Source organism: Ips typographus, linkage group LG10 (assembly GCF_016097725.1).
Source record: "Ips typographus isolate SLU linkage group LG10, UJ_Ityp_2.0, whole genome shotgun sequence".
NCBI classification, from domain to species: Eukaryota; Metazoa; Arthropoda; class Insecta; order Coleoptera; family Curculionidae; genus Ips; species Ips typographus.
The window spans coordinates 3,596,070-3,620,796 of NC_138431.1; the positions used below are offsets into that span (position 1 = coordinate 3,596,070).

The window sequence follows — 24,727 nt, forward strand, 5'->3', positions numbered from 1 at the left end:
TAAAATTAAAATTGACATTTTCCATGTCACGTGACTGTAAGTGTCAACTTAACTTTACAGTGTTGCCAGCTGCGAATTGAAATTGTCACGATCACGTGACGTAAATGGTACAAATAATCGAGTTATTCAGGATTAAATGAGAGGATGCCAAAAAAAAATTTTCAATCAAATTTAACGCCCTCTAGCGGCCAAACAGTCTAACCTATCAACTCAAGTGGGATATTTTTAGAAAGTTCATTTCATTGGCTGTCCATCGACATATAAAGTACCACAAATACGCGTGTTATTTACGGTTTCGTTACGGGGTGCACCAGAAACACTTTTTGACTGTTTTAGGGCTAATTTGACCACGGAAAATTCGAAAAAAAACACGGTCACGTGACCTAGGGCGGAAATCTCATGGAAAACTGTTTTTGTAAACGACAATTTTCGTAAGGGTCAAATTTGCCTGAAACACCGCCACTATCCTAATGGGTTTTGCGTTATGCTGGCCCAGTTAGTGCAAGCGAAAATCGACCTTAATCATTTTTTATCTACAATCTTGCTATTTGACATTGTGCCAAATATCAGGACAGTAATTACAGGATTTTTTGAAAAAGAGACCTCTGGCGGCCAAACGGAGCAACCTACCAATACAAGGTGTCGTATTTTTGGAAATCCCATTTGATTGGCTATCCACTGACATACAAAAAGGGTTGCAAATAACTGATACTGACATATTGAGTGAATTCGACAGATAGTGGCTTAACCTTTAATAGCCTTAAGGTTATTTTGACAGTTACAATTTGACAGTTACAGTAATGTGTCAATTTAAAGAAGGAATTTTCTAAATAAGTGACCTAATACAAACTTAGCTTAAATTTAAATAATAAAGGAGTGTTTTATTGGAAAAACTAGACTTTCTGTCATTTTTTAGAACTGATGTGTTTTGACCACTCTCTATCATCAATTTTGACGTTTTTTCGCATAAAGTTTGTAAACAAACCCTGTTTTAACAGGACGAATCACCAAACCGTTTTAAGTAAAAAAATGCTTTATTAGTCCACCCTGTATAGTTTGTGTAAAAAAATATTCAGTAACAGCGCCAAGTAGAGAAATGTCAAAGTGACACAAGAAAGCACTGTTTGCTTTGATTGTATGATAGATACAGAGTGGATTTTTGTACCAAAATGTAGTCAAATGTCAAAGAGACCGGAATAAAACATTAACAAGCGCATTCAAAATTTTATTCATACATAAACAAATAGGAAATAAGAAAATCGTTAGACTTCTTAAACTGATCGGGAAAAAGGTCGTTGTGCAAGTACAAATGTTTCAACACTTCCAACATCATATTTTTGGACACGTCCACCAAATCGACCGTTTGATCTTCAAACCACGTTTGAAGAATTTCATCGTCTTTAGTACGAATAAACCGAAACAACACTTTGGCCACTTTAGTCTGTTTTCTACCATTTTGATCGGTTATCACCAGATCCAGTTGTTTCTCAATAATCCAGAGTAACAGCCGATCCGCTGTACCGTCCGAATTTTTAAGAAAAAATATAATTTTTGAGGTGTTTAACAGTTTGTTGAAGGAATTGTTAATTGCTAGGAACGAGTCGCTTAATCCGGTGCTTGTATTGCCTTCCTGACTGTCAGGAGAAGCGAAATTAGCACAGTTAAGCCAGAATTTAACGGTAGTACTACCGTGCTGAATACCAAGCCAGTTCAAACAGTACTTACACACAAAAACCCCGTTTTTAGTCAAACTTTTACCAGAAACATTCAGTTGGTTGATGTGCACAAAACAGGCTGAGAAAAACAAGTCTTTTACAGTTGGTTCCAGGTTGTGATTGGTGCGCGAGTGACAAAACCAGTCACTCTGATCTACAGAGTCTGGCAAAGGCAACACCCTGTCAAATTTCAGGGTTGTACCGTTTAAATTGTTCCGGCAATTAGTGCAGTTTAGTGAATATTCCGTCTGCGCAGCACATACGGGGATTTTAGGGACCGCGGGAGCGGGGGAGGGGTTGTTTAACAGTTCACTCTTAAAACTACCAAGTTTGGATGGTTGCGCAGTGCAGAATCTGAAGGAAACACAATTTGAAGTTAGTTTCACCGAAGCTAAACTAGATGGCACCGCTTTGAAGCCAGAAAAGTCAATTGTACCACCACAACCACCTTCGAAACGCAACTGAACCGAGTCACTTTGTAGATTAACCGAGGTGACTTTTTTGGGGTTTTCCAGACTGATAAAAACGTTCGCACTTTGTAGTTTAGGCCTTAGTTCGATCACAACAAATTTGAAGCACTCCATTATGTTTTAGGGGAGTTTGGTCAGTAATCCTTGTCGTTCAAAGGGTAAAAACATCCCGTCATTTTCGCGCAAAATAAAGGGAATCGTGGCTTTCTTATAGTAATCGGAGGTGATTTCCAGATTGTTTATTACCGTGGTTAGTAGGTGGGCTCTTTCCGCTAAAATCCCCGGCGCTTCGTGTTTCAAATACGTGAAATGCACGTGCAAATGGTAGAACGAGGGTTGGTAGTGCAGGTAAACTCTCAATTGCGACGCGTCCAATCCGTATTTGGATTTGATCGCTTCCTGAAATGATGGATTACAACCGAAAATCGCTAAAACTCTAGTAAACCGCTTTGTGGAAAGGACAATTGGTATTGCTAAGGTCGGAATTCATAAATTTGTCGGAATTTTGTACTCTGGACCGTCCAGAAACTGTGTTTCTAGCAGTTGAAGCTTTGACACCGCTTTTTTCCCTGACTGTACAACATTTTGTTGTCTTTTTTATGTCATTAGATTGGCAATTTAATGAGGATTCCAAAAATGTGCTTAAAACAGACATTTACTCACTTCAAGTCAGTTTTACAAGAAATTTTGTCCCTAACTGTGTTTCTGGCAGTTCAAACTTTAACACCGCTTTTTTCCCTGACTGTACTAAATTTTTCAGTCTTGTTTATGTCATTAGATAGGAAATTTAATGAGAATTCCAAAAATGTGCTTAAAATAGACCTTTACTAACTCCAAGTGGGTTTTACAAGTGATTTTGTCTCTGACTGTTCTTTCAAACTGTGTTTCTGGCAGTTCAAAATTTTGTTGTCTTTTTTATGTCATTACATAGGAAATTTAATGAGGATTCCAAAAATGTGTTTAAAATAGGCATTTACTCACTCCAAGTGGGCTTTACAGGCAATTTTGTCCCTGACGGTTCTTTCAAACTGTGTTTCTGGCAGTTCAAACTTTGACACTGCTTTTTTCCCTGACTGTACAAAATTTTGTTGTCCTTTTTATGTCATTAGATAGGAAATTTAATGAAGATTCCAAAAATGTGCTTAAGACAGCTATTTTCCCACTACAAGTGAGTTTTACAGGAGATTTTGCCTCTAACTGTCTTTTGAAACTGTGTTTCTGGCAGTTCAAACTTTGACACCGCTTTTTTTCCTGACTGTACAAAATTGTTCAGTCTTATTTATGTTATTAGATAGGAAATTTAATGAGGATTCCAAAAATGTGCTTAAAATAGACATTTACTCACTCCGAGTGGGATTTACAAGTGATTTTGTCTCTGACTGTTCTTTCAAACTGTGTTTCTGGCAGTTCAAACTTTTGACACCGCTTTTTTCCCTGACTGTACAAAATTTCATAGTCTTTTTTATGTCATTAGAAAGGAAATTTAATGAAGATTCCAAAAATGTGCTTAAAACAGCTATTTTCCCACTACAAGTCAGTTTTACAGAAGATTTTGCCCCTAACCATCTTTTCAAACTGTGTTTCTAACAATTCAAATGTTGACACCACTTTTCTTCCTGACTTTACCTGATTTTGTAGTGTTTTTTATGTCATTAGATAGGAAATTTAATGAGGATTCCAAAAATGTGCTTAAAACAGACATTTACTCACTTCAAGTGGGCTTTACAAGAGATTTTGTCCCTAACTGTGTTTCTGGCAGTTCAAACTTTGACACCGCTTTCTTCCCTGACTGTACAAAATTGTGTTATCCTTTTTATGTCATTAGATAGGAAATTTAATGAGGATTCCAAAAATGTGCTTAAAACAGACATTTACTCACTTCAAGTGGGCTTTACAAGAGATTTTGTCCCTAACTGTGTTTCTGGCAGTTCAAACTTTGACACCGCTTTCTTCCCTGACTGTACAAAATTGTGTTATCCTTTTTATGTCATTAGATAGGAAATTTAATGAGAATTCCAAAAATGTGCTTAAAATAGACCTTTACTAACTCCAAGTGGGTTTTACAAGTGATTTTGTCTCTGACTGTTCTTTCAAACTGTGTTTCTGGCAGTTCAAAATTTTGTTGTCTTTTTTATGTCATTACATAGGAAATTTAATGAGGATTCCAAAAATGTGTTTAAAATAGGCATTTACTCCCTCCAAGTGGGCTTTACAGGCAATTTTGTCCCTGACGGTTCTTTCAAACTGTGTTTCTGGCAGTTCAAACTTTGACACTGCTTTTTTCCCTGACTGTACAAAATTTTGTTGTCCTTTTTATGTCATTAGATAGGAAATTTAATGAAAATTCCAAAAATGTGCTTAAGACAGCTATTTTCCCACTACAAGTGAGTTTTACAGGAGATTTTGCCTCTAACTGTCTTTTGAAACTGTGTTTCTGGCAGTTCAAACTTTGACACCGCTTTTTTTCCTGACTGTACAAAATTGTTCAGTCTTATTTATGTTATTAGATAGGAAATTTAATGAGGATTCCAAAAATGTGCTTAAAATAGACATTTACTAACTCCAAGTGGGTTTTATAAGTGATTTTGTCTCTGACTGTTCTTTCAAACTGTGTTTCTGACAGTTCAAACTTTGACACCGCTTTTTTTCCATGACTGTACAAAATTTCATAGTCTTTTTTATGTCATTAGAAAGGAAATTTAATGAAGATTCCAAAAATGTGCTTAAAACAGCTATTTTCCCACTACAAGTCAGTTTTACAGAAGATTTTGCCCCTAACCATCTTTTCAAACTGTGTTTCTAACAATTCAAATGTTGACACCACTTTTCTTCCTGACTTTACCTGATTTTGTAGTGTTTTTTATGTCATTAGATAGGAAATTTAATGAGGATTCCAAAAATGTGCTTAAAACAGACATTTACTCACTTCAAGTGGGCTTTACAAGAGATTTTGTCCCTAACTGTGTTTCTGGCAGTTCAAACTTTGACACCGCTTTCTTCCCTGACTGTACAAAATTGTGTTATCCTTTTTATGTCATTAGATAGGAAATTTAATGAAGATTCCAAAAATTTGCTTAAAATAGACATTTACTCACTCCGAGTGGGATTTACAAGTGATTTTGTCTCTAACTGTTCTTTCAAACTGTGTTTCTGGCAGTTCAAACTTTTAACACCGCTTTTTTCCCTGACTGTACAAAATTTCATAGTCTTTTTTATGTCATTAGATAGGAAATTTAATGAAGATTCCAAAAATGTGCTTAAGACAGCTATTTTCCCACTACAAGTGAATTTTACAGGAGATTTTGCCTCTAACTGTCTTTTCAAACTGTGTTTCTGGCAGTTCAAACTTTGACACCGCTTTTTTTCCTGACTGTACAAAATGTTGTAGTCTCTTTTATGTCAATAGATAGGAAATTTAATGAGGATTCCAAAAATGTGTTTAAAATAGACATTTACTCACTCCAAGTGGGCTTTACAGGCAATTTTGTCCCTGACGGTTCTTTCAAACTGTGTTTCTGGCAGTTCAAACTTTGAAACTGCTTTTTTCCCTGACTGTACAAAATTTTGTAATCTTTTTTTATGTCATTAGATAGGAAATTTAATGAGGATTCCAAAAATGTGCTTAAAACAGCTATTTTCCCACTACAAGTGAGTTTTACAGGCAATTTTGTCCCTGACTGTCCATTTGAACTGTCTTTCTGCCAGTTCAAACTTCCAACACCACTTTTCTCCCTGACTTTACCTGATATTGCTTTCTTATGTCAGTAGATAGTCTGACAGTTCAAACTCTCAAATTTAGATAAATTCAGGTAAAAACTTAAAAAAATGACAGCTGTCAAAAACTGACATTACTGAACAAATTACTTAAATATGCATTAACAACTGTCAAAACTAAAAATATTTGAAATGACAAATATCGAAAGTTGTCAAAAAAAAATAAAAATTAACATTTTCGTAAAAATTACCTGAAATGTCAAAAGTGCACAAATTCAGAAAAAATCTTAAAATGATGACAACTGTCAAAAATTGGTATTTCTGAAAAATTTAAATAATAAAGGAGTGTTTTATTTGAAAAACTAGACTTTCTGTCATTTTTTTAGATCTAATTGTTTTTTGACCACCCTCTATCATCAATTTTGACGTTTTTTCGCATAAAGTTTGTAAACAAACCCTGTTTAACAGGATAAATCACAAAAACTAAGAAAAACCGTTTTCTGGTGTGAATTGAAATTAAAATTGTTTCGGGGACTGAAAGTATCAAATTTCAAGAAAAATATCTGAGTATGACATCAATACATGACATACGTCTAGAATTTGACGTAAATTCCGTACAGGGTGTCCCAATTAAAATAAGCAGCAGTTGATGTCTTCTTCCGGCTAAATCTTTGCATTTTTTTGGCTTTTTTCAATAAAGAAAATTTTTTTTTGTTCAGTTGTGGTATTTTAGAAAATTGATGGGTATTCTTAGGTTAGCTATCGGGAATTACTGGGAATTAGAGTGGAAAATTTTACTCAGCGGTTTACCCTCTTTAAAATTGGTTTGTACTTACCGTAGTTTTTCTCTTGATATTCCTCAATAGGGGCAAATGTTCCCCAGTTAAATCGCGTACCGATTTCAGGTCTCTTCTCACGCAAATAGCCAGAAAATACAGGGTGTCAACTTCTCCGTTCCATTTTAGGTCTGGCACCGTCACGAAACCGTCAGTAGGATCCAAGTCTTCTACCAGAATCCTGTCCTTTTCCGATTTGTGCTCGAGAATATTGTAAACCCACTAAAAATCAACACAAAAAAAAAAAAAATTTAGAAAAAAATGTCGAGAGAATTTAAAGTGCACAAATTCAGAAAAAATCTTAAAATAATGACAGCTGTCAAAAATTAATATTTCTGGAAAAATTACTTGAAAATTAACAACTGTCAAAATAAGACAAAATCAGAAAAAATCTTTAAAAAAATTACAAATGTCAAAAGTGCACAAATTCAGAAAAAATCTTAAAATAATGACAACTGTCAAAAATTAATATTTGAGGAAAAATTACTTGAAATAATGACAACTGTCAAAAATTGATATTTCTGAAACATTTCTTGAAATGTCAAATTTAGAAAAAATCTTAAAATAATGACAGCTGTCAAAAATTAATATTTCTGGGAAAGTTACTTGAAAATTAACAACTGTCAAAATAAAACAAAATCAGAAAAAATCTTTAAAAAAATTACAAAAATGTGAAAAGTGCACAAATTCAGAAAAAATCTTAAAATAATGACAACTGTCAAAAATTGATATTTCTGGAAAATTCTTGAAAAGTCAAATTTAGAAGAAATCTTTAAAAAATTACAAAAATGTCACAAGTGCACAAATTCAGTAAAAATCTTAAAATAATGACAACTGTCAAAAATTGATATTTCAGAAAAATTTCTTTAAATGTCAAATTTAGAAGAAATCTTTAAAAAATTACAAAAATATCAAAGTGCACAAATTCAAAAGAAATCTTAAAATAATGACAGCTGTAAAAAATTAATATTTCAGGAAAAATTACTTGAAATAATGACAACTGTCAAAAATTGATATTTCTGAAAAATTTCTTGAAATGTCAAATTTAGAAGAAATCTTTAAAAAATTACGAAAATGTCAAAAGTGCACAAATTCAGTAAAAATCTTAAAATAATGACAGTGGTCAAAAATTAATATTTCTGGAAAAATTACTTGAAAACTAACAGCAGTCAAAACAAGACAAAATCGAAAAAAATCTTTAAAAAATGGCAAATGTCAAAAGTGCACAAATTCAGTAAAAAATCTTAAAATAATGACAGCTGTCAAAAATTAATATTTCTGGGAAAATTACTTGAAAATTAACAACTGTCAAAATAAGACAAAATCAGAAAAAATCTTTAAAAAAATGGCAAATGTCAAAAGTGTACAAATTCAGAAGAAATCTTAAAATAATGACAGCTGTCAAAAATTAATATTTCAGGAAAAATTACTTGAAATAATGACAACTGTCAAAAATTGATATTTCTGAAAAATTTCTTGAAATGTAAAATTTAGAAGAAATTTTTAAAAAATTACAAAAATGTCAAAAGTGCACAAATTGAGAAAAAAAATGTTAAAATAATGACAGCTGTCAAAAATTAATATTTCTGGGAAAGTTACTTGAAAATTAACAACTGTCAAAATAAGACAAAATCAGAAAAAATCTTTAAAAAAATGGCAAATGTCAAAAGTGCACCAATTCAGAAAAAATGTTAAAATAATGACAGCTGTCAAAAATTGATATTTCAGGAAAAATTACTTGAAATAATGACAGCTGTCAAAAATTAATATTTCTGAAAAATTTATTGAAATGTCAAATTTAGAAGAAATCTTTAAAAAATTACAAAAATGTCAAAAGTGCACAAATTCAGTAAAAATCTTAAAATAATGACAGCGGTCAAAAATTAATATTTCTGGAAAAATTACTTGAAAACTAACAGCTGTCAAAACAAGACAAAATCGAAAAAAATCTTTAAAAAATGGCAAATGTCAAAAGTGCACAAATTCAGAAGAAATCTTAAAATAATGACAGCTGTCAAAAATTAATATTTCAGGAAAAATTACTTTAAATAATGACAACTGTCAAAAATTGATATTTCTGAAAAATTTCTTGAAATGTCAAATTTAGAAGAAATCTTTAAAAAATTACAAAAATGTCAAAAGTGCACAAATTCAGTAAAAATCTTAAAATAATGACAGCTGTCAAAAATTAACATTTCTGGGAAAATTACTTGAAAATTAACAACTGTCAAAATAAGACAAAATCAGAAAAAATCTTTAAAAAAATGGCAAATGTCAAAAGTGCACAAATTCAGAAGAAATCTTAAAATAATGACAGCTGTCAAAAATTAATATTTCTGAAAAATTTCTTGAAATGTCAAATTTAGAAGAAATCTTTAAAAAATTACAAAAATGTCAAAGTGCACAAATTGAGTAAAATAATGACAGCTGTCAAAAATTAATATTTCTGGAAAAATTACTTGAAAATTAACAACTGTCAAAATAAGACAAAATCAGAAAAAATCTTTAAAAAAATGGCAAATGTCAAAAGTGCACAAATTCAGAAAAAATCTTAAAATAATGACAACAGTCAAAAATTGATATTTCTGAAAAATTTCTTGAAATGTCAAATTTAGAAGAAATCTTTAAAAAATTAATAAAACGTCAAAAGTGCACAAATTCAGAAAAAATCTTAAAATAATGACAGCTGTCAAAAATTAATATTTCTCGAAAAATTACTTGAAAATTAACACCTGTCAAAATAAGACAAAATCAGAAAAAATCTTTAAAAAATGACAAATGTCAAGTGTCACTAATTTGACGCGGCAACCCTGCTTACCACCTCAAATGGTCAAAATCTTGGCAGTGTTGGAAACGTGTCAAAATAAGTAACTCAAAGTGTTATAAATTGTTTCTCTGTCATTGAGTTGTAAGCAAGTGACAGCTGTCAAACTTGACACAGTTGTGATGATAAATTAGGTGGACATCTGTCAAAAATATTTTACCTTAATTCCCTTACTACTTTCTGAAATATGACATGTCAAAGTTTTTAGGGGACAAAACTTAAATTTCTTCATTAGAAACATTTTCTTGACTTGAGAATATTTGTATGCGTAAGTGACAGCTGTCAAATTTCCAGACACTAGTAGATTAGTTTGACAGCTGTTATTAGTCAAAAACTGACACTAGAATCCTTCAGACTGTCCAAATGGATACCAGAAACCTTTTACTTAATTTTCTACAAAAATAACTGAACAAATTGCTTTCCTCTCGTGGAATTGTCAAGATTGGCAGTACAAGAATTGTCAAATAATGTCTTAGACCAATCAAAACTGTCTTTGGAATGTCAAAATTGACGCGGCAACCCCGCTTACTTTCTAATTGTGTGTATGTTGGAAAACCTGTCAAAATAAGTAGTCAAACAGTTTTAGACATTGTTTCCCTGTTTCGACTGCCAACTTTGACGTTCTCGGTCCTTTTTCATTGTCAAATTTTGACAAAATGACTTAAACTGTCAAATTAGTCAAAAACAAAGACTGTAGGATAATTTTCATCACTTCAATAAAAACACTCATCCAACCGATGACATCTGTCAAATTTGGCACAATAGCTGTAACGGGTTAGGTCAAAAAGATGTCAAATTTGACAGAAGACATATTATTGTCAGCTTTATTTGATGCTTCTTTCCACAACTTTTCCTTGTTTTTGGAATTTTACTTAACAATACTTTTTATGTTCTGGACATCTTTTTGGATTCATTAAGGTCTGTTATCTAAGTTTAGTTTAATTTTAACCAGAAGTTTGAGTTTAACAAAAATGTTTTTGTAGTTTTTGAAGCTTAATGTTAATAATTTTCTTTTCTATTTTTGGTTTGTCAAAAATCCAGAAAGATTGACAGTTTACGGTTTTGGAATTAAATCGTTAGACAGTTTGAGAACCACTGGTGACACTTGGAAGGTTTTCTGTAAGCTAAAATGTCAAAAACACAGTTGGAGAATCACTGATTTCCCTCATAAAATGCAATTAACCCCTGACTTAACCTTACTTTGTATTATAGAGGCTTTTCTTCTAAAAATGAAAGGTTTAAGAAGATGCAACTTGTTTAAACAGCAATTAAGTAAGCAATTAAAACTAAAATTAATAATACCAATTAAACTACTCAACTTTCTACATAGTTTACCTTTAAATCAAACTGGTCTGTTGTTATATGTGGCAAAACCAAATCTCTATAAACTTCCGGGGTTTCCTCCACCATATAACTGTTTTGGCACGAGTATTTACTGATGTGTTTCTCAGTAGCCGGGTGGATTACCGTGGTCTTAATACCTGCACATACCCTCAATCAGTCTGTGAACCTTATTCGAATGGGGCTACTTACTATTTAATTCAGGTACAGGAAAATACTTGTAATCCCCATAAGCGTCGTTCTGGAACACCTTCTCCAGTAAGCTGCGTTTCGTGAAATATTCACTGTTTTCCGTTAAATTCTCCCCAGCAAAGGCAGTTTTCTCTAAAAGGACAATGGCTTCGCCTGCTTTCGATTCGAAACTTCCTCGCAGACAAACCGTTTTTCTTGTAGTGTTGTTGTGCAGCACGGATTTTAGTTTGAAGTCGGATAAGTCTTTCAACTCGTCATGGATTGAATCGGCTGGATTTTCGTTTAGTTTGGGTTTTTTGTTGGGAACAACCACTTCATCATTTACCGCGTCCTTGGTGGCCATCTTTAAATAATAAACGTGAAGATAGCTGTTTTTTTTTTTAAATGAGAAATGTCAGCTGTCAATTATTGAACTTGTCTGGCTTTCTTTTTCTAGCACATACAGTAAACAAGGACCACAAATCGTTTCCATTGGTTGTGTTTACGTTTTTTGACACTGACGTTGACAGTGACAGTTCCCATTTGCCCTGACATGTAACCTTACGTGGCAGGAATGAGTTGTTACTGCTGTGGTTCAATTTCCATTTAAAACACAAAATAATCGTTATTTACTAGTGTTTCTCACAGAAAACAATGAATCCCGCCTATCTGCCACCGTCGCAGAACAATTTCAACCCGGCGTCGAACGGATTCCAGTCACGACCAAACATCCCCTATGCGCCAACAACAAAAAATGGGCCACCGCCAGTAAGTTCGCCCAGTCCGGGTTATCTGCCTCCAGGCGGTGCCCCAATGGAGGGTTACAAGACCGGGCCTCCGACCGCCCCCTCACCAGGTTATACACAGCAAAATGGGCCTCCACAGCACCCCTATTTAGGGAACAGTGAGGTCTCTTTCGGTGGGCCCCCTACACAAGCCAGGCCCGGACCTGGGCAGCTACCGCCCGGTCTACAACAACCCCCGCAATACGTTAATAATGGAGCACAGATGGCATCACAACAACCTGGTAAGAATATTGTTTTATTTTCTTAACATATGTAGTTGTTATTAGTTAATTAATTATAACTGAACCTTATGGTTGGGGATTTCATTTGTCCTTTTTTACACACCTTCTTTATTACTGATTAATTTAATTTGTATGTTGTTTATGGATTTTAATTGAAGAGTCTCTATTATTATTATTATTTTAAATGTCACCAACTTTGGTTAGTCAATCAGGACTTGTAGGTACTGCTGTCATTTAATTTTGCTATTTCTTGTTCCTGTCTGCATTCTCACCCTTCAAACCCATAAAACAAATGCGAAAGTACCTTCTTCTTTGCACATATCTAATGCTTTTAGACCTCAAATATTTTTATTTTAGTAAAAAATTAGATTAGGTGTGTGTTTATGTCCTTGATTTTAATTTCATTTAGCCAAACTCGAACTTTGACTGCTTGTAAAATTGACCATTTTTTTGATAGACTGGAACCAACAAAATTACTTTTTTTGAGGAGCTAATTATTATTAATAATTTATTTATACCTACTTGCCAAATCATTTTAAATTCTGGAATGCTGCTAGTGAAATTCAGATGAATTTACTACTTACACATACAGAATTGTTTCAGTTATTGTTTAAAATTGGGAAGTCTTTTAAGAAAGTCAATTTTCATGCAAATTTCCAGTTCACAAGTTAATTTTCATGATTTTGATGTCAGTTTTCACTTTTTAAGTCAACTATCAAGTTTTAAGCACTCAAACTAATTTAAAAGTTATGGAAATCAACTTGACTGGTAAAATTCCAACAATCACATCAGTTTTTCATGAATTTGATGGCAATTTTCTATTTTTAAGTCAATTTTCATGAATTTCAGGCAAATTCCCAGTTTATAAGTCAATTTTCATGTCACTTTTCAGTTTTTAAGTTCATTATTAAGTTGCAAGCATTCAAACTTATTTAAAAATTGTGAAAATTAACTTGACTGGCAAAATTCCAACAATCAAATCAGTTTGAACATGAACATGAAACAATTTGAACATGAATTTGATGGCAGTTTTCTATTTTTAACTTAATTTTCATGAATTTCAGACAAATTTCCAGCTCACAAGTCAATTTTCATGTCACTTTTCAGTTCTTAAGTTAATTATCAAATTGCAAGCACGGAAACTTATTTAAAAATTGTGAAAATTAACTTGACTGACAAAATTCCAACAATCAAATCAGTTTTTCATGAATTTGATGGCAGTTTTCTATTTTTAACTTAATTTTCATGAATTTCAGACAAATTTCCAGCTCACAAGTCAATTTTCATGTCACTTTTCAGTTCTTAAGTTAATTATCAAATTGCAAGCACGGAAACTTATTTAAAAATTGTGAAAATTAACTTGACTGACAAAATTCCAACAATCAAATCAGTTTTTCATGATTTTGATGGCAGTTTTCTATTTTTAAGTCAATTTTCATGAATTTCATGCCAATTTCCAGTTCACGAGTCAATTTTCATGATTTTGATGTCAGTTTCCAGTTTTTAAGTTAATTATCAAGTTGCAAGCATTAAAACTTATTTAAAAATTAAGAAAATTGACTTGACTGGTAAAATTCCAACAATAAAATCAGTTTTTCATGAATTTGATGGCAATTTTCTATTTTTAACTAAATTTTCATGAATTTCAGACAAATTTCCAGTTCATAAGTAAATTTTCATGATTTTTATGTCACTTTTCAGTGTTTAAGTTAATTATCAAGTTGCAAGCATTAAAACTTATTTAAAAATTATGAAAATTGACTTGACTGGTAAAATTTCAACAATCAAATCAGTTTTTCATGAATTTCAGGCCAATTTCCAGTTCACAAGTCAATTTTCATGATTTTCATGTCACTTTTCAGTTTTTTAGTTAATTATCAAGTTGCAAGCATTAAAACTTATTTAAAAATTATGAAAATTGACTTGACTGGTAAAATTTCAACAATCAAATCAATTTTTCATAAATTTTATGTAAATTTCCAGTCTGCAAGTCAACTATCAAGATTCAAGCTTTGAAACTAAATTAAAAATTATGAAAATTAACTTGACTGGTAAAATTCCAACAATCAAATCAGTTTTTCATAAATTTGATGGCAATTTTCTATTTTTAAGTCAATTTTCATGAATTTCAGGCCAATTTCCAGTTCACAAGTCAATTTTCATGTCACTTTTCAGTTCTTAAGTTAATTATCAAATTGCAAGCACGGAAACTTATTTAAAAATTGTGAAAATTAGCTTGACTGACAAAATTCCAACAATCAAATCAGTTTTTCATAAATTTGATGGCAATTTTCTATTTTTAAGTCAATTTTCATGAATTTCAGGCCAATTTCCAGTTCACAAGTCAATTTTCATGTCACTTTTCAGTTCTTAAGTTAATTATCAAATTGCAAGCACGGAAACTTATTTAAAAATTGTGAAAATTAGCTTGACTGACAAAATTCCAACAATCAAATCAGTTTTTCATAAATTTGATGGCAATTTTCTATTTTTAACTCAATTTTCATGAATTTCCAGTTTATAAGTCAATTTTCATGATTTTCATGTCACTTTTCAGTTTTTAAGTTAATTATCAAGTTGCAAGCATTAAAACATATTTAAAAATTATGAAAATTGACTTGACTGGCAAAATTCCAACAATCAAATCAGTTTTTCATAAATTTGATGGCAGTTTTCTATTTTTAAGTCAATTTTTATGAATTTCAGGCAAATTTCCAGTTCATAAGTCAATTTTCATGTCACTTTTCAGTTTTTAAGTTAATTATCAAGTTGCAAGCATTAAAACTTATTTAAAAATTGTGAAAATTAACTTGACTGGCAAAATTCCAACAATCAAATCAGTTTTTCATGAATTTGATGGCAGTTTTCTATTTTTAACTTAATTTTCATGAATTTCAGACAAATTTCCAGCTCACAAGTCAATTTTCATGTCACTTTTCAGTTCTTAAGTTAATTATCAAATTGCAAGCACGGAAACTTATTTAAAAATTGTGAAAATTAGCTTGACTGACAAAATTCCAACAATCAAATAAGTTTTTCATAAATTTGATGGCAATTTTCTATTTTTAACTCAATTTTCATGAATTTCACGCAAATTTCCAGTTTATAAGTCAATTTTCATGATTTTCATGTCACTTTTCAGTTTTTAAGTTAATTATCAAGTTGCAAGCATTAAAACTTATTTAAAAATTGTGAAAATTAACTTGACTGACAAAATTCCAACAATCAAATCAGTTTTTCATGAATTTGATGTCAATTTTCTATTTTTAAGTCAATTTTCATGAATTTCAGGCCAATTTCCAGTTTACAAGTAAATTTTCATGATTTTCATGTCACTTTTCAGTTTTTAAGTTAATTATCAAGTTGCAAGCATTAAAACTTATTTAAAAATTGTGAAAATTAACTTGACTGGTATAATTCCAACAATCAAATAAGTTTTGCATGAATTTGATGGCAGTTTTCTATTTTTAAGTAAATTTTCATGAATTTCATGCAAATTTCCAGTTCACAAGTTAATTTTCATGATTTTGATGTCAGTTTTCAGTTTTTAAGTCAACTATCAAGATTTAAGCAGTCAAACTAATTTAAAAATTGTGAAAATTAACTTGACTGGCAAAATTCCAACAATCAAATCAGTTTTTTACGAATTTGATGGCAGTTTTCTATTTTTAAGTAAATTTTCATGAATTTCAGGCAAATTTCCAGTTCATAAGTCGATTTTCATGATTTTGATGTCAGTTTCCAGTTTTTAAGTTAATTATCAAGTTGCAAGCATTAAAACTTATTTAAAAATTATGAAAATTGACTTGACTGGTAAAATTCCAACAATCAAATCAGTTTTTCATAAATTTGATGGCAGTTTTCTATTTTTAAGTCAATTTTTATGAATTTCAGGCAAATTTCCAGTTCATAAGTCAATTTTCATGTCACTTTTCAGTTTTTAAGTTAATTATCAAGTTGCAAGCATTAAAACTTATTTAAAAATTGTGAAAATTAACTTGACTGGCAAAATTCCAACAATCAAATCAGTTTTTCATGAATTTGATGGCAGTTTTCTATTTTTAACTTAATTTTCATGAATTTCAGACAAATTTCCAGCTCACAAGTCAATTTTCATGTCACTTTTCAGTTCTTAAGTTAATTATCAAATTGCAAGCACGGAAACTTATTTAAAAATTGTGAAAATTAACTTGACTGACAAAATTCCAACAATCAAATCAGTTTTTCATGATTTTGATGGCAGTTTTCTATTTTTAAGTCAATTTTCATGAATTTCATGCCAATTTCCAGTTCACGAGTCAATTTTCATGATTTTGATGTCAGTTTCCAGTTTTTAAGTTAATTATCAAGTTGCAAGCATTAAAACTTATTTAAAAATTAAGAAAATTGACTTGACTGGTAAAATTCCAACAATAAAATCAGTTTTTCATGAATTTGATGGCAATTTTCTATTTTTAACTAAATTTTCATGAATTTCAGACAAATTTCCAGTTCATAAGTAAATTTTCATGATTTTTATGTCACTTTTCAGTGTTTAAGTTAATTATCAAGTTGCAAGCATTAAAACTTATTTAAAAATTATGAAAATTGACTTGACTGGTAAAATTTCAACAATCAAATCAGTTTTTCATGAATTTCAGGCCAATTTCCAGTTCACAAGTCAATTTTCATGATTTTCATGTCACTTTTCAGTTTTTTAGTTAATTATCAAGTTGCAAGCATTAAAACTTATTTAAAAATTATGAAAATTGACTTGACTGGTAAAATTTCAACAATCAAATCAATTTTTCATAAATTTTATGTAAATTTCCAGTCTGCAAGTCAACTATCAAGATTCAAGCTTTGAAACTAAATTAAAAATTATGAAAATTAACTTGACTGGTAAAATTCCAACAATCAAATCAGTTTTTCATAAATTTGATGGCAATTTTCTATTTTTAAGTCAATTTTCATGAATTTCAGGCCAATTTCCAGTTCACAAGTCAATTTTCATGTCACTTTTCAGTTCTTAAGTTAATTATCAAATTGCAAGCACGGAAACTTATTTAAAAATTGTGAAAATTAGCTTGACTGACAAAATTCCAACAATCAAATCAGTTTTTCATAAATTTGATGGCAATTTTCTATTTTTAACTCAATTTTCATGAATTTCCAGTTTATAAGTCAATTTTCATGATTTTCATGTCACTTTTCAGTTTTTAAGTTAATTATCAAGTTGCAAGCATTAAAACATATTTAAAAATTATGAAAATTGACTTGACTGGCAAAATTCCAACAATCAAATCAGTTTTTCATAAATTTGATGGCAGTTTTCTATTTTTAAGTCAATTTTTATGAATTTCAGGCAAATTTCCAGTTCATAAGTCAATTTTCATGTCACTTTTCAGTTTTTAAGTTAATTATCAAGTTGCAAGCATTAAAACTTATTTAAAAATTGTGAAAATTAACTTGACTGGCAAAATTCCAACAATCAAATCAGTTTTTCATGAATTTGATGGCAGTTTTCTATTTTTAACTTAATTTTCATGAATTTCAGACAAATTTCCAGCTCACAAGTCAATTTTCATGTCACTTTTCAGTTTTTAAGTTAATTATCAAGTTGCAAGCATTAAAACTTATTTAAAAATTGTGAAAATTAACTTGACTGACAAAATTCCAACAATCAAATCAGTTTTTCATAAATTTGATGGCAATTTTCTATTTTTAACTCAATTTTCATGAATTTCCAGTTTACAAGTAAATTTTCATGATTTTCATGTCACTTTTCAGTGTTTAAGTTAATTATCAAATTGCAAGCACTGAAACTTATTTAAAAATTGTGAAAATTAACTTGACTGGCAAAATTCCAACAATCAAATCAGTTTTTCATGAATTTGATGGCAATTTTCTATTTTTAAGTCAATTTTTGTGAATTTCAGGCAAATTTCCAGTTTATAAGTCAATTTTCATGTCACTTTTCAGTTTTTAAGTTAATTATCAAGTTGCAAGCATTAAAACTTATTTAAAAATTGTGAAAATTAACTTGACTGGTATAATTCCAACAATCAAATAAGTTTTGCATGAATTTAATGGCAGTTTTCTATTTTTAAGTAAATTTTCATGAATTTCATGCAAATTTCCAGTTCACAAGTTAATTTTCAAGATTTTGATGTCAGTTTTCAGTTTTTAAGTCAACTATCAAGATTTAAGCACTCAAACTAATTTAAAAATTATGAAAATTAACTTGACTGGCAAAATTCCAACAATCAAATCAGTTTTTTACGAATTTGATGGCAGTTTTCTATTTTTAAGTAAATTTTCATGAATTTCAGGCAAATTTCCAGTTCATAAGTCGATTTTCATGATTTTGATGTCAGTTTCCAGTTTTTAAGTTAATTATCAAGTTGCAAGCATTAAAACTTATTTAAAAATTATGAAAATTGACTTGACTGGTAAAATTCCAACAATCAAATCAGTTTTTCATAAATTTGATGGCAGTTTTCTATTTTTAAGTCAATTTTTATGAATTTCAGGCAAATTTCCAGTTCATAAGTCAATTTTCATGTCACTTTTCAGTTTTTAAGTTAATTATCAAGTTGCAAGCATTAAAACTTATTTAAAAATTGTGAAAATTAACTTGACTGGCAAAATTCCAACAATCAAATCAGTTTTTCATGAATTTGATGGCAGTTTTCTATTTTTAACTTAATTTTCATGAATTTCAGACAAATTTCCAGCTCACAAGTCAATTTTCATGTCACTTTTCAGTTCTTAAGTTAATTATCAAATTGCAAGCACGGAAACTTATTTAAAAATTGTGAAAATTAGCTTGACTGACAAAATTCCAACAATCAAATCAGTTTTTCATAAATTTGATGGCAATTTTCTATTTTTAACTCAATTTTCATGAATTTCACGCAAATTTCCAGTTTATAAGTCAATTTTCATGATTTCCATGTCACTTTTCAGTTTTTAAGTTAATTATCAAGTTGCAAGCATTAAAACATATTTAAAAATTATGAAAATTGACTTGACTGGCAAAATTCCAACAATCAAATCAGGTTTTCATGAATTTGATGGCAGTTTTCTATTTTTAACTCAATTTTCATGAATTTCAGGCAAATTTCCAGTTCATAAGTCAATTTTCATGTCACTTTTCAGTTTTTAAGTTAATTATCAAGTTGCAAGCATTAAAACTTATTTAAAAATTGTGAAAATTAACTTGACTGACAAAATTCCAACAATCAAATCAGTTTTTCATGAATTTGATGTCAATTTTCTATTTTTAAGTCAATTTTCATGAATTTCAGGCCAATTTCCAGTTTACAAGTAAATTTTCATGATTTTCATGTCACTTTTCAGTGTTTAAGTTAATTATCAAATTGCAAGCACTGAAACTTATTTAAAAATTGTGAAAATTAACTTGACTGGCAAAATTCCAACAATCAAATCAGTTTTTCATGAATTTGATGGCAATTTTCTATTTTTAAGTCAATTTTTGTGAATTTCAGGCAAATTTCCAGTTTATAAGTCAATTTTCATGATTTTCCTGTCACTTTTCAGTTTTTAAGTTAATTATCAAGTTGCAAGCATTAAAACTTATTTAAAAATTGTGAAAATTAACTTGACTGGTATAATTCCAACAATCAAATAAGTTTTGCATGAATTTGATGGCAGTTTTCTATTTTTAAGTAAATTTTCATGAATTTCATGCAAATTTCCAGTTCACAAGTTAATTTTCATGATTTTGATGTCAGTTTTCAGTTTTTAAGTCAACTATCAAGATTTAAGCACTCAAACTAATTTAAAAATTATGAAAATTAACTTGACTGGCAAAATTACAACAATCAAATCAGTTTTTTACGAATTTGATGGCAGTTTTCTATTTTTAAGTAAATTTTCATGAATTTCAGGCAAATTTCCAGTTCATAAGTCGATTTTCATGATTTTGATGTCAGTTTCCAGTTTTTAAGTTAATTATCAAGTTGCAAGCATTAAAACTTATTTAAAAATTATGAAAATTGACTTGACTGGTAAAATTCCAACAATCAAATCAGTTTTTCATAAATTTGATGGCAATTTTCTATTTTTAACTGAATTTTCATGAATTTCAGGTCAATTTCCAGTTCACAAGTCAATTTTTATGATTTTCATGTCACTTTTCAGTTTTTAAGTTAATTATCAAGTTGCAAACACTAAAACAAAAATTGTGAAAATTAACTTGACTGACAAAATTCCAACAATCAAATCAGTTTTTCATAAATTTAAAGTAAATTTTCTATTTTTAAGTCAATTTTCATGAATTTTATGTGAAAAGTCACAGTTTTTAAGTCAACTATCAAGATTTAAGCACTTAAACTAATTTAAAAATTATGGAAATTGAATTGACTAGCAAAATTTCAATTATCAAATCTGGGTTTCATGAATTTTAAGTAAATTTTCATGATTTTGATGTCAGTTTCCAGTTTTTAAGTCAATTATCTAGACTCAAGTACACAAACTAATTTAAAAATTATGAAAATTAACTTTACTAGTTAAATTTCAATTATCAAATCATGAAGTCATTCATTCATCAAATTTGAAGTCAATTTTCTATTTTTAAGTCAATTTTCATGAATTTTATGCAAATTTGCAGTTGGCGTCAATTTTCATGTTATTGATGTCAGTTTTTAGTTTTTAAGTTACTTATCAAGATTCACACACTCAAACTAATTTAAAAATCATGATAATTGACTTGAATGGCGAAATTCTAATTATCAAACTAGTTTTTCATTTTCATCAAGTAAATTTTCTATTCTCAAGTCAATTTTCATGAATTTTATGCAAATTTCCAGTCTGGAAATCTGAACAATGTTTTAGACACATTTGTTACCATAAAAACTGTCATTTCAGTATCCTATCCAGGAGCAACTCAACCGCCTTCGATGCCGCCAAAACCAGGTCCAGCATTGGCACACATGCCACCATTACCGCCAGGTGGTATGCCACCTTCAGCGCAAAGCGGTATACCACCTCAAAGTGGTTTACCATCGTTCCCACAAAGTGGTATACCACCTTTAACACAAAGCGGTATGCCACCATTTCAGCAAAGTGGTGTACCGCAAAGTGGAATGCCACCATTTCAGCAAAGTGGTGTACCGCAAGGTGGAATGCCACCACCAAGACAAGGACAACTTCCTCCACCGATGCCCGGCCAAATGCCGAACTCACTAACTAAGCCGGCGCAGATGAATCGAATGCCTCCGTTACCGGGCCAAGTAACTCCCGATCAAATCACCGGACAGATGCAGGGCATGTCTTTGGGTGGTCCGCCTCCCGGTTCCATGCCTCCACCTCCAGGGAGTTATATGCCACCTGGTTATATGCCTCAGCCTCAAGCCAGACAACCTGGATATCCTCCTCAAGGGGGATACGCGCAGCCTCAACAACAACAACAACAACAACAAAAGCGTCTCGACCCCGACCAGATGCCCAGTCCGATTCAGGTGGTGCAAGACGACCAGAAAACGCGCAGCGGAGTGTTTGTGACCAATCAGAAAGGACTGGTCCCACCCTTAGTGACCACCAAGTTTGTTGTGCAAGATCAGGGCAACGCCAGTCCAAGATTCATCCGATCAACCATGTACAACGTGCCGATTACTCAAGATATAATGAAACAAACCGCGGTTCCGTTCAGTTTGGTTCTAAGTCCCATGGCTAGACTGGAAAAAGACGAATACCCTCCTCCCATAGTGAATTTCGGTGAATTAGGCCCGGTTAGGTGCATCCGCTGCAAGGCTTACATGTGCCCTTACATGCAATTCATTGATTCTGGCAGACGTTTCCAGTGTTTGTTCTGTAAAGCAACCACAGATGTCCCCACCGAATACTTCCAACACTTGGACCACACTGGCCAGAGAATGGACAAGTACGAAAGACCCGAACTGGTGTTGGGGACGTACGAATTTGTCGCCACGGCCGACTATTGCCGCAATAACGTCCTACCCAAACCGCCTGCCATGATTTTCGTCATTGACGTCTCCTACAATAATATCAAATCCGGACTGGTTGCTTTACTGTGCTCTAGAATGAAGGAAATCATCCAGAACCTACCAAAGGACCAAGGACAGGAAAAAAGTAACATGAAAGTCGGTTTCATAACCTACAACAGTTCAGTGCACTTTTACAATATTAAAGGCAACTTAGCCGGACCGCAAATGTTAGTTGTCGGAGACACTCAGGAGATGTTTATGCCATTACTGGACGGATTTCTGTGCACCCCAGAAGAATCCGAGCTGGTGATTGACTCGCTGATGGAGCAGATTCCTGTAATGTTTTCCGAAACTAAGGAGACTGAGATTGTTCTTCTTCCAGCGATTTTAGCCGGGTTGGAAGCGTTAAAAGCCTCTGATACTACCGGGAAATTGTTGGTTTTCCACTCAACTCTACCAACCGCCGAGTGTCCTGGAAAGTTGCGCAACCGCGATGACCGGAAACTTTTAGGAACTGACAAGGAGAAACAAGTGTTAACACCCCAAATTCAGGTTTACAACCAATTAGGCCAGGACTGCGTCGCTGTCGGTTGTTCAGTCGATTTATTCCTGTTCAACAACTCTTACATCGATATAGCCACAATTAGTCAAGTGTCCCGGCTTACAGGAGGGGAGATTTTCAAATATACCTACTTCCAAGCGGATATTGACGGTGATCGTCTAATCAACGATGTTATAACCGATGTTAGTCGTCCTATAGCGTTCGATGGTGTAATGCGGGTCAGAACCTCAACAGGCGTAAGACCGACAGACTTTTACGGATATTTTTACATGTCCAACACCACGGACATTGAATTAGCGGCGCTGGATTGCGACAAAGGCATCGCCATCGAGGTTAAACACGACGACAAGCTGTCCGAGGAGGAAGGAGTGTACATACAGGCGGCGTTGCTTTACACGTCCTGTTCAGGACAACGGCGATTGCGCATACTGAATCTGGCGTTGAAAACGTGCTCGCAAATGGCTGATTTGTACCGCAGTTGCGATTTGGACACTTTGATTAACTTTCTATCGAAACAGGCCACGTACCGGTTATTGGAAAACGCCCCGAAAGCGGTAAAAGACAGTTTGGTGAGCAGAGCTGCGCAGATTTTGGCCACCTACCGGAAAAATTGCGCGACCCCCAGCAGCGCAGGACAGTTGATTTTACCTGAATGCATGAAACTTTTACCGCTCTACGTTAACTGTCTTTTAAAGAGTGACGCTTTGTCCGGTGGCTCGGACATGACAATCGATGATCGTAGCTTTGTAATGCAAGCAGTGTTAACTATGGACGTTCTAACCTCAGTGAATCACTTCTACCCTAGACTAATCCCAATTCACGACTTGGATTTGTCTTCAGATGAAATCCCACCTCCTATTCGCTGTACCTTAGAGAAAATGACCGAACAAGGAGTGTACATTCTGGAAAATGGTATTCACATGTTTTTATGGATCGGTTTGGGCGCCAGTCCGGATTTTGTGCAAAACGTTTTCGGTGCACCGTCCGCCATACAGATCGATATCGAACGACCCTTCCTACCAGAACTGGACAACCCGTTATCGATAGCGGTTCGGAAAATGATCGACGATATCCGAATAGAACGGCATCGATTCATGCGACTCACCATAGTGAGGCAAAGGGAGAAGTTGGAGCCGGTTTTCAAGCACTTTTTAATGGAGGACCGTGGAACCGACGGTTCGGCTAGTTACGTGGACTTTTTGTGTCATATGCATAAAGAAATACGGGGATTGTTGAGCTAGTTTGGTTTTAAAGTGTCGCCCCATAAACTATATTCACTGTTCGGAGCATTTATTTCCTTGTTATTCACACACATTTATCATGAAAAGTTATTTAAGTAGGCGTAATTTGTATTGTAAAAGTGTGTCACAGTGATGGTTTGCTTTAATAATCGAATTTTCAGACATTCAAAAGAACGTAAAGCAGAAAGGAGTAAGGATGATAACATGATTGTTCCTTTTTGCTTTACTTTAGTGCAAAATCCACTGCAAAAATACTTGTTTTGCTACTGGAAACAAAATTAACCTCACTTAATGTGCTTACAAAGTTAGGCCCAATTAACATCAAACTTGTTTTCGTAAATTAATTTTGTCTGTTAATAAATCAACTTCAGAAAAAATACAACTCTAATTTAGCGCATCTAATTGTAAATATTAGTTCTTTTTTTAAAAAAAATATATTTTATTTTATTGGAAAGTTTAATTTGTCCTTTCCCAGCATGTTTTTGCGTCACAATTGACTTTCAGCACAGTTGACTATTGGCCTTCTAAAGTAGTCAAATTCCAGTAAAAATTTGAAAGTAACGGTCGAAAATTCAAATTAACGATAAATAATCTGTCTAGGGACCCTGTCGAAATCAATCAAGCTAATTTGTAGGTTATGTTTTGTATATCCTAACCTAGTTTCGTCGTATTTGGTCGCTGAACCGTCTGTTAAGGGCTAAAGTAAACATCTGATATGATGAATATGAATAATAATGAAATAAGTAATTATTGCATTTTTGACAATTAAGAACTCACGTCTTTACCCGTTTTTGAGATATCGCATTTAAAAAATTGTTTTAACCTTTGAGTAGTTATTTTTAACTTAACAATAACTCTTTCAACTGAAATTCGGCT

At 32.2% G+C, this 24,727-nt stretch overlaps 3 protein-coding genes across 4 annotated transcripts; 1 reads left to right on the forward strand and 2 right to left on the reverse strand.

Annotated features, from left to right (window-relative positions):
- Window positions 1-1,212: 1,212 nt before the first annotated feature.
- LOC145735029 (uncharacterized) lies at window positions 1,213-2,299 on the reverse strand. The gene has a single exon (XM_081988751.1). It carries the CDS (start codon window positions 2,297-2,299, stop codon window positions 1,226-1,228), a length of 1,074 nt encoding a protein of 357 aa, XP_081844877.1. The 3' UTR covers window positions 1,213-1,225.
- On the reverse strand, window positions 2,257-11,452 carry Dcps (Decapping enzyme, scavenger). Its single transcript, XM_081988753.1, has 4 exons — window positions 11,093-11,452; window positions 10,895-11,040; window positions 6,736-6,957; window positions 2,257-2,584 (listed from the first exon to the last, which is right to left on the reverse strand). The coding sequence occupies exons 1-4, from the start codon at window positions 11,433-11,435 to the stop codon at window positions 2,306-2,308; spliced, it is 990 nt and encodes a 329-aa protein (XP_081844879.1). The 5' UTR covers window positions 11,436-11,452; the 3' UTR covers window positions 2,257-2,305.
- Window positions 11,453-11,625: 173 nt separating this feature from the next.
- Window positions 11,626-24,305, forward strand: Sec24CD (COPII coat complex component secretory 24CD). 2 transcript variants are annotated; one of them, XM_081988726.1, is made up of 3 exons: window positions 11,626-12,098; window positions 20,970-21,182; window positions 21,222-24,305. In XM_081988726.1, the coding sequence occupies exons 1-3, from the start codon at window positions 11,726-11,728 to the stop codon at window positions 23,849-23,851; spliced, it is 3,216 nt and encodes a 1,071-aa protein (XP_081844852.1). In that variant the 5' UTR covers window positions 11,626-11,725; the 3' UTR covers window positions 23,852-24,305. The 2 variants fall into 2 exon arrangements, with proteins under 2 accessions (XP_081844852.1, XP_081844851.1); XM_081988725.1 differs by having other exon boundaries at window positions 20,970-24,305.
- Window positions 24,306-24,727: the final 422 nt, after the last annotated feature.